This window comes from Monopterus albus, unplaced genomic scaffold (assembly GCF_001952655.1).
Source record: "Monopterus albus unplaced genomic scaffold, M_albus_1.0 scaffold155.1, whole genome shotgun sequence".
Lineage (NCBI taxonomy): Eukaryota > Metazoa > Chordata > Actinopteri > Synbranchiformes > Synbranchidae > Monopterus > Monopterus albus.
The window spans coordinates 263,629-272,550 of NW_018128035.1; the positions used below are offsets into that span (position 1 = coordinate 263,629).

At 40.0% G+C, this 8,922-nt stretch overlaps 1 protein-coding gene across 1 annotated transcript; it reads left to right on the forward strand.

The window, feature by feature from the left end:
* Positions 1–612: 612 nt before the first annotated feature.
* Positions 613–7,457, forward strand: LOC109968618 (secretory phospholipase A2 receptor). The gene is made up of 7 exons (XM_020615002.1): positions 613–845; positions 1,706–1,926; positions 2,169–2,379; positions 3,715–4,001; positions 4,828–5,172; positions 5,829–5,932; positions 7,102–7,457. The coding sequence occupies exons 2-7, from the start codon at positions 1,809–1,811 to the stop codon at positions 7,240–7,242; spliced, it is 1,206 nt and encodes a 401-aa protein (XP_020470658.1). The 5' UTR covers positions 613–845; positions 1,706–1,808; the 3' UTR covers positions 7,243–7,457.
* Positions 7,458–8,922: the final 1,465 nt, after the last annotated feature.

Genomic DNA, 8,922 nt, shown 5'->3' on the forward strand with positions numbered 1-8,922 from the left:
AGGGAAAGGCGTTGTCCAGGTAACTGTTGTAGGCGTGGTAGAACATGGATTTGATGCGCTGCCTGGAACAAGCAGGTCACAGTGTCATTTGACATTTCTAGGCGAAGCCGGTTCTTCTCTTTTCTCCTTTCCAGACAGAATCAACCTGCGTCTGTTTATTCCTAAAGCACTAAACTGTGCGTGTCCAGTGTCACAGCTGAAGCTGCACCAGTGCTTAGTTTTGTCACTTCCAGTAGCAAATGTGATTTTATTTTATGAACGGACTCCTAATGTCTGTACAAGGACAAGTTACATTCACGATTTTACTCCAGTAAAAGTACTATCGTCCGTCCATCTGTTTTCTATATCCTGAGGGTCGCGGAGCCAGTCCCAGCTGACACTGTCCACCCTGGACAGGGCTGGGTACCAACGCATTAGAATCAAAATATACCTAAGTTACTAAAAGCTAAACTAATATTATAGAATGGGCAATTTCAGAACAAATTAAATGACTATTACTGTGCAAACATTCCTAATGTTGCAGCTGCTAAAGGTGGAGCTGATGTAACTACTCTAGGTAACGTTACAGCCGGGCGGAGAGCGTCACCTGCGCAGTGACACCTGTCCTTACCTGGCAGCAGACATCTCCCCCTCGGTGAACTGGTGAGGCTCCGCGTCACTCAGCAGCCACACGCAGAGCGACACATACACGAGAGCGCGCATGGAGACACGTGGACGCAGCAAATGCCATAAAACACCGATTCTGGAGGACATCCAGCTGCGCGAATTGGTTTCTCTCCTGTTGTTGTGCAGCTGTCAGGAAGCAGGAAGTGAACGACGTGCGCATGCGTCGACCGTACCATGACGTGGGTTTTTTTGTGTGTGCTTTATTAGACAAGGAAGACAAGATCAAAACAAGAATCGATTAGGCATAGCCTGTATAAATAAACACAACACTACTACATCGAACGGCAAAAACAAATCGATAAATAAAATAACAGCAAATACAGTAAACATTGAAAGAGCATAACGCAAATCAGATAAAAAGTGTTGCTGGGACGGTCCATGTGTCCTTAGAGGGTTTATTTTCCTCTTGCTCAGGAGTTTAAGTCGTTTTAACACAGTAGCCTGTTTTTGTAAGGCAAATAAAGAAAGTAGCTAAATAGGTTGTTCATTTTGGTCTAATGGGCTGTGACGTGTGAAACAAACACTGCTCTGTTTAAATCCCTGTGTCCTGCTGGACAAGCCGTCCACAGGCAGAGTGAGGACATTTTGGCTGGTACCAGCCAAAATGTCCTCACTCTGCCTCAAAATGTCCCCAATTTCTGAAAGACCTTTTTGAGGTTTAAGACTTTGTTTTAGGGTTCGGGATAGAATTAGATTTAGGTTATGGTTAAGGTTAGGTAAAGCATTATGTTAATGAGTGTCCTCACAAAGATACACGTGTCTGCACGCCAACAATTTTTTCATTATCACTTAATCTGATGATCATTTTAGTTTTTAAACCTTTAATTATCAGTCACTGAAATCCCACCAGCCAAAGTGTTCAGGACCAAAATGTATTTTATTATAAGATATAAGTTCACAATAATTGTGTGCATAATGAAGAATTTAAACAGTGGAAATAAACCCTGAGCCAGACTTATTTTACATCTTTTTTGCATGAATAATAATAATTCATGGTGACTTTATGTGCTCAATAAGCGGTGCTGTTCTTCAACAACAGCCTTTTCAGTATGAGCCAAGCCAGCAGTAAAACAACCGATAAGCAGGTGGGCAAATTCTTTTTTCCCTATGAATTTTGCATGAATTTGATTTAGCTGCAGATAATGCTTAACTTAATACCAAAAGTCATTTGTACAGCTGCGCTGCAGTCACAGACTACAGGGAGAGAGGTGGGGAAAACAACAATGGAAAAAGTTTTTCTGAGCATCATTGTGGCATCAGGCAAGTGTTTTATATATTTTTCAAAAATTAGTTATAAATATTTCATGTTTTAATATAATGTATTCTTTTAGATTAGAAAATATACAACATGATAAGATCTATAAACATTAGTACTGATCAAAATGATCATTTAATTTGCTATTTTATGACATCTGTATTGAAACAATAAAACACCTGAATATGCTCGAATGTGAGTTTACAAATATCCCCAGTCAAACCAATATGCCTGTCCGTCACTGCAGGGCTGTGTGGCGTCTCCTCACGCACTGAACGTCGGTACCATTTTGTTTATGACCTGTACAACATGACTGAAGCTCTGAGCTACTGCAGAGAAAAACACACCGACCTGGCCACGATAGACAACCAGGACGACGTGAACGTCCTGAACGCCCTGGCAGATCCAAGCAAAATGAACTACTCAGAATACAGTTCGGTGAGCTCACAAAACCACAGGTGGCAGTTAAACTCTGAGATACTTTACTTTAGTATTTCTGTGTAATGCTACTTCTACTTCTACTCCACTACATTTCAGAGAGAAATACTGCACTTTGTATTGTACTACATTTATTTTTCACATACAGCTGTGAGTAACTTTGCATATTAAAAATACTTTACAAATTATAATTAACTCAATTCTAAAATATAATATGTAAAATGTAAAAAGGGTTTTGCAGCTGTTTTTCAGTTTGTGACGTTTAAAAAACAGGTTCAGGCTCCTTGTCACATTTTTGATGAGTTCTCTTTTTAGATAGAAACTTTATTGCAGACTCAAGGTCCCAATTCTGAACAATAAAAACAATAAAACCCACCACAAAACTACAGCCAGTCCACTATTATCCTTTTAAGAGGCAAGTATACCAGTATTTCCAGAGTACAGATGTATATCGCATGTCACGGTATGCAATGTTAGTCAACAATAAAACAATGTGGTTTTCAGAGCCATTCAAGTGACAGATAAATTTATACATCAGGTTTCTTAGAACAGCTGATAAAGTAGTAGCTCGAAGTGACACAGACAATTCACTGGCACTCACCCATCTAGGCCTTTTCAGTAATAGTCTCTGATAGGCATCATTATAAGCCATATATGATTTTTTATTTGAATAAATTATTGTAATTATTGTTTTATGGCTGCTTTACATTGTTTATGAGGTACAGTACAGTCCATCTGCTGCTTTAGCAGGCAGTTTTCATTAGGCTCTGATTTAAATGTTCCACTTTATTACTAAATATATTACTATTACGTTTTGTTTTCGATGGGACCTGAGTAATGTGTGTTGATGTTGCTAAACTGAACAACAAAATGCATTTTAGCACAACACTCAGAAATTGGATCAGTCCCACCAACACCAGTATAAACAGCTGGCAGAGCGTGCATCATGTCGGCTACCGTACATCGGTGAAAGAAGTACTGCGAACCTTTGCTTAAGTAGTAGAAAGGAAGTAAACCTCTTGTGTTCAGGATGTTACTAATGTAGTAGCAGTGGTAGAAATGTTATGAGCAAAATAACAGTGCTGTGTCAATGGTAAAAAAAAAAAAAAACAGAACTGCTCCTTATCCAAAGTTGAGTTCAGACTTTATGTTTAAAACAATACCAGTATAGTATAATTATGAGAAATAGGAGAAATGTGACAATAACAATTTAAGTTTAAAATGCAACAATGATTACAAAATGTTTTGATGGACACACAATATCACACAAATGGAAAATATTTCAATACCAATATTTCCAAATACCAGGCAGTACATTTATCAGAGCATCCAAACTGAGATGAACGTCTTTAAAGGTTGAATAAGGTGAAATCCTGTCTATCACTGTTAAACATTTCACTAAAGAAGAAACGCCGTTTTCAGCGAGCCTGGATTGGGCTGTACGACGACCTGAACAGCTGGAGGTGGTCGCTGTCTGACACAGGTTTCTACAAACACGGGGAAACTGAGTTCAGGAATTGGTTAGATGAAGAACCGAACAATATGGGCAGTGGACGGTGCTGCACACGGATGTACAGCCATGGACCGTGGAACGATGACAAATGTGAAAACCGCTTCATGGCAGTCTGCGCCAATATCACAGGTGAGGATTTAACCACCATAACAGTTCACGTCCTGTCTGTTTCGCTTTGCATCTTGGTTTTTGTATCGTAAACTGTATTTGTATAATGCCCTTTAAAGCTCGGTGCAATTCAAATTTGTGCTTTGCACATGACAACAAACTGATAAGTGTAAATGCAAACAGCTACACTAAAGCACACAAGAAATAACATGATAATAAAACTAGTAATTAAATTAAACTAGTAAAAAACTGTCATGTGTAAAGCTGTAAAATAAAAGACAAGGTAAAGGCAAAGGATGTTAGTACAATAAAATGGTCTTAAATGAAATAAATAAAGGCCATAAAAATTCTAATCCACACCAGGCTAAAAAGGTTTAAAGTGTAAAATCATCAGCATTTTCAGCTGTTCTCAGATTCAGACTGTGGCCTGGAGCTTAAAAACTAAACGCTGCCTCACAAAGCTTTTGTCCTGCCCTCTGAATAAATACAAGACTGGAAGAGAAACCAAGGACCTGAGAAACTGTGTTTGTTCATACACTGGAAGTAGGCCGACGCAAGATCACGAAGTACTTTAAAATCTTTTTAGAAGTATTAGAGAAACTGACATATACACACTTTTACAGAGGTGTGATGTGGTGTCTCCTTCTGGCCCTAAGAGGGCAGGCCATGCATTTATTACAAAACAAAACACGTGTTTATTACATTTGAGAAAAACATACAGTCTGTGTGTGATTCTGTTTAGCAGAGATTCTAAGGTCATTGTATTCAGGCTGTTAAAAAATACAAGTGATAGATACATAAAAATGTGAATACTGGATGCGGAGTATTTCGCTGTGTCTGTTTTCAGGCTCAAATGTGACCTTCATCCTCATCAATGTGTCCATGACATGGATGGAGGCCCAGAGCTACTGCAGAGCTCACTACACAGACCTGGCCAGTGTAAGAAACATGGCAGAAAACATAAAGGTAGTGGAGCTGATACCTCAAGGAGGAAAGGTCTGGATTGGCCTTTTCAGAGACTCCTGGAAGTGGACGGATGGAAGTAACTCCTCATTTAGGTTCTGGCACCTAGACACAAGGGAACCTAATAACAATGCGGGGAAGGAGGGCTGTGTGGCAGCAGACTTTAACCACTCTGGACACTGGGAGGACTGGAACTGTAATGTGAGGAGAGCATTTATTTGCTACAGTGGTAAGTCATCACCCATTAGCCTGTAACCCTAGATTCAGGTTTACTTTATCTGCAGATATAACAGAAACAAGAGTCTGCAGCCATGCTAGCAGCAGTGGTGACCCCAAGCGGTGGCCAGGGGGGCTGTGGCCAGCATCCTAAAATGACTGCCCCCCCAAACAAAACACACACAACAGACACACTCCAGTCATTCGAACTTTTTTCCACACAAGCCCTTAAAAGTCTGACATACGCCAGAACACAACTGAGTTGAAATTTGAAGGGAGAATTTTCAAGAAAGGAAATTGTTTTTGAACATGATTTTGAGGTAAAACTAGAATGCCATGTTGGTTGTTATTAAATTATACAAATCACTGAAATGGTAAAAGTAGTAACAAAATTGAATATGAAATGTGAAGTGTGTTGTTTTGTAATAGCAAATTACAAAATCAGAACTTTAGGTCAGACATGTTTGCCTTCATAATTCATTATTTTATTATTTATTATTCCCTGTACCAACATGGCGGCTGCACTGACGCAAGAGTACTAAGACCATTAGGATAAGCCCATGCTAAGCTAACTTTTTCTTACACCTTAAACACCAAACCGTAGAGATAAAATAGTGCTGATGGAAGATGTAACTACCACATTTCTCTCTTTCATTATTCCCAATGTAGAAATTGTGCCTGTTGTGAAGAGAGTGGGGAAAGTGAAGCTGATGACAAAAAGCTCCTCCCTGAACCTGAATGACCCTGCAGTGATGGAGGACATCCTGATGCAGGTAAATCAGGTTTGACCTTTGCATCGTTTTATCCTTTATACCAACCGGTCGAGGCAGAAGGCCGCCCACCAAGAGCCGGGGTCTGTTGGTGGTTTCTTCCATTAAAGGGAGTTTTTCCTCCCCCCGTCGCCAAGTGCTACTCAGGGGGAGTTGTTGGTTTTTCCTTTATAATAATAAGAGTAAGGTCTAGACCTTAGTATGTAAAGTGGCCTGAGATGACTTTTGTTGTGATTTGGTGCTATACAAATACAACTGAATTGAATTGAATATTGTCTTATACTTTAGTTTTCAGTTTTGGAAACATTATTACTGGACATCCAATATAACACCGAATATATGCTCTAGTTACTGAGGTTACTCATCCACTTATTCCATATTATTTTCTAACAGTGTTAGACTGTTTAAATTTTATTCTCAGATCAAGAGGGACTTGTTAAAAAGCTAGCCACTCTACACTCAGGTTAACTTAGAACCAAGACCATGTAGCAATGAGTGACACCAGCTGACAAAAACTGGACAAACACGGCTCAGCATTTGTGGTCTGCTGAGAGTAGCCTACTGTGGAACAAGCAGTGAGAAGATGAAGAGTTTTTAGAGTTTTTAAAATTGTTTTGTTACATTCTTCACGAAATCTTTTCAGTAACATCATTTAAACTGTTCAGTTCTTCCAGTAAGAAGCTGAGTGAACAGAGCTGACTGGTCTGCCATGTTCCTTTAGTTTGCAAAACGTCTTAATTTACCCAGAATTCATAGCAGTGTAGTCCTACTAAAGTTAGCCAAGAGCTGAATAGTGACGTGCAACCAATAAATGTCGGCCTATTACAGTATTTACAGTATATACTGTATCTCAGCCATGGTCAGAGTGCATGTTGGTGAAAGCAGCTCCGTCATACTTCACAGCTTATGCATTCTCCATGTTTAGTTATGCTTCAGTGATACTGTACCTTCCTCTTTACATTGTTTGAAGCTTAGATCACACACCCCTGGTTTGAATGTTAGGTCACAGCTTAGCATCATTTGTTGAGCTGTAGTTGAACTGGGAAGATGAACATAAAGTGTGAAGCTGGGTGTGAACTGGAGCTTCCAGATGAGGGAAATAGAAAGATTACAAGGTGTAATGTTTTTCGCTGTGAGTGGTGCTCAGGAAAGGAAATGTTTTTGTACCACAGCTCCAACAGAGGTTGAAGGACAGTGGAGTGAATGAAGGCATCAGACTGAGCTGGAGGAAGCAGTCAGACGGAAAGGTGTTCCACAAGGACGAGAAGAAGACTAAGAGAGGGGATACCATCCCCAAAAAACAGGAGCTTTAGTGGTGTGGTACTTGAATTCTGTAAAAGACTTTCTGTTTGTCCAAAATGTGTTGCTGTTGTCATTCTATAATTTGCATGAATAATTTAGACAAATCATGAACATATGTACTATTTTTATGATGTCACCTTAGTATGAACATAAGTGTGAAGAACCATGTTCTTTCATATTGGAACCAAGGCCCTCCCGGCCCTCAGTGTGCTGGCCACCCCGGCACTTCTTCCCTCTCTAGCTCCTCTTGTATGAGCCATTGCCGGCTTGCCAGTGTTGTGTTGGGCCACAGCCCTTCCCTGCCGGCAGTGTGGAGAGCCATGGCTTCCACACCTAGGCAGAGTGAAGCCATAGGCACATCCACCATAGCCCCCACTCTGCCAGCAGGTCAAGGCTGATGATGCCTGGATCTTGAATATTGGCCAGCCTGAACCAGTGTGGCCAACAACAGTCACTTTGAGCATTTGTTCTCCTTGCATTTTCATGCTCTCAGTGGTGGCTGTGGTGATGTGGTGCTGGGAGGGCCGCCTGCCCAGCTGTCTCGACCCTCTTGTCCCCAGCAGTATCCCTGGACAGACCAGAGAGATGGTGGACCTTGTGTTTAAGTGACAGCGCCCTGCAGGAAGTCAGGGGATGTTATTATAGAGCATAGACACAGGGTAAATCACTATTCTCATAACTGCATCTATGTTTGCTTCACCTGCCTGACACCTTGTGTTCTGCAGTAGCATCTACATTTGTTACCTTTGTTAACAAGTTTTATTTCTCTACATTGAATGTTTTTCATGCAGGTTGTATTTTAAGACTTTGACCAGTTGGAGTTTGTGCAGACAATGCTAAGTTACTGAATGTGACATAAGCCTTACTTTGTACTTAACACAGCAAGAGACCCTGATGAAGGCTTTATCCCACAATGCATTGGTCTTTTATCTTTGCATTAAAGTTGCTCAGAACACCACAAGTGTTGCCAGACTTTTTGCTTTCCAGTTTGTTTTTTCTGTGTTTGTGCACCTTGACAGTGGGTGAAGTTCTTCTCAGAAAGCTTTGGATTCTGATGAACTTTAATTAACCTTAATAACCTGTTTAACAGTTGATCTGTGGTACCGTATGCCTACAACTTCATGGAAAAAAGCCGGATTCAGATAAGGTGGTGTAATAACAAGGGGACCCTGGATTCTGGGGAATATGCTTTGAGTCATTTTATTTTTAAAGTTTTGGTTACATTTTAAAATGTTCCTTATTTTCTTTCTTTTTATTTCATTTTCTTTTTTTTATTTTCGTTTTCTTTTTATTTAGTTATATTTTTCAGTTTTTTTCTTGTCATACTTTTTGTTTTATTTTTTATAATTGTTTTGTTTTAATAGATTTTTAAGGTTTTATCAAATATTTTCCTCTGTTTTACTTTCTTCATTTATAATCTTCTTCTTCTTCTTCTTCTTCTTTCGGCTGTTCCCATTAGGGGTCACCACAGCGAATCATCTGTTTCCACCTAACTCTGTCCTCAGCATCCTCTACTCTCACCCCAGTTAACTTCATGTCCTCTTTTAGCACATCCATATATCTCCTCTTTGGCCTTCCTCTTGACCTTTTGCCTGGCAGCTCCATCTCCAACATCCTTCTACCACTATAACCACTATCCCTCCTCTGCACATGTCCAAACCATCTCAATCTGGTCTCTCTGACCTTGTCCC

What these genes read in the sequence shown, in the direction of transcription:
- LOC109968618 (XM_020615002.1), top strand. Translation starts at nt 1,809, where the DNA reads ATGCTTAACTTAATACCAAAAGTCATTTGTACAGCTGCGCTGCAGTCA. An exon ending in GTGAGCTCACAAAACCACAG is followed by an intron (nt 2,380 to 3,714) that starts GTGGCAGTTAAA and finishes ACGTCTTTAAAG; the next exon opens with GTTGAATAAGGTGAAATCCT. An exon ending in AGTCTGCGCCAATATCACAG is followed by an intron (nt 4,002 to 4,827) that starts GTGAGGATTTAA and finishes GTCTGTTTTCAG; the next exon opens with GCTCAAATGTGACCTTCATC.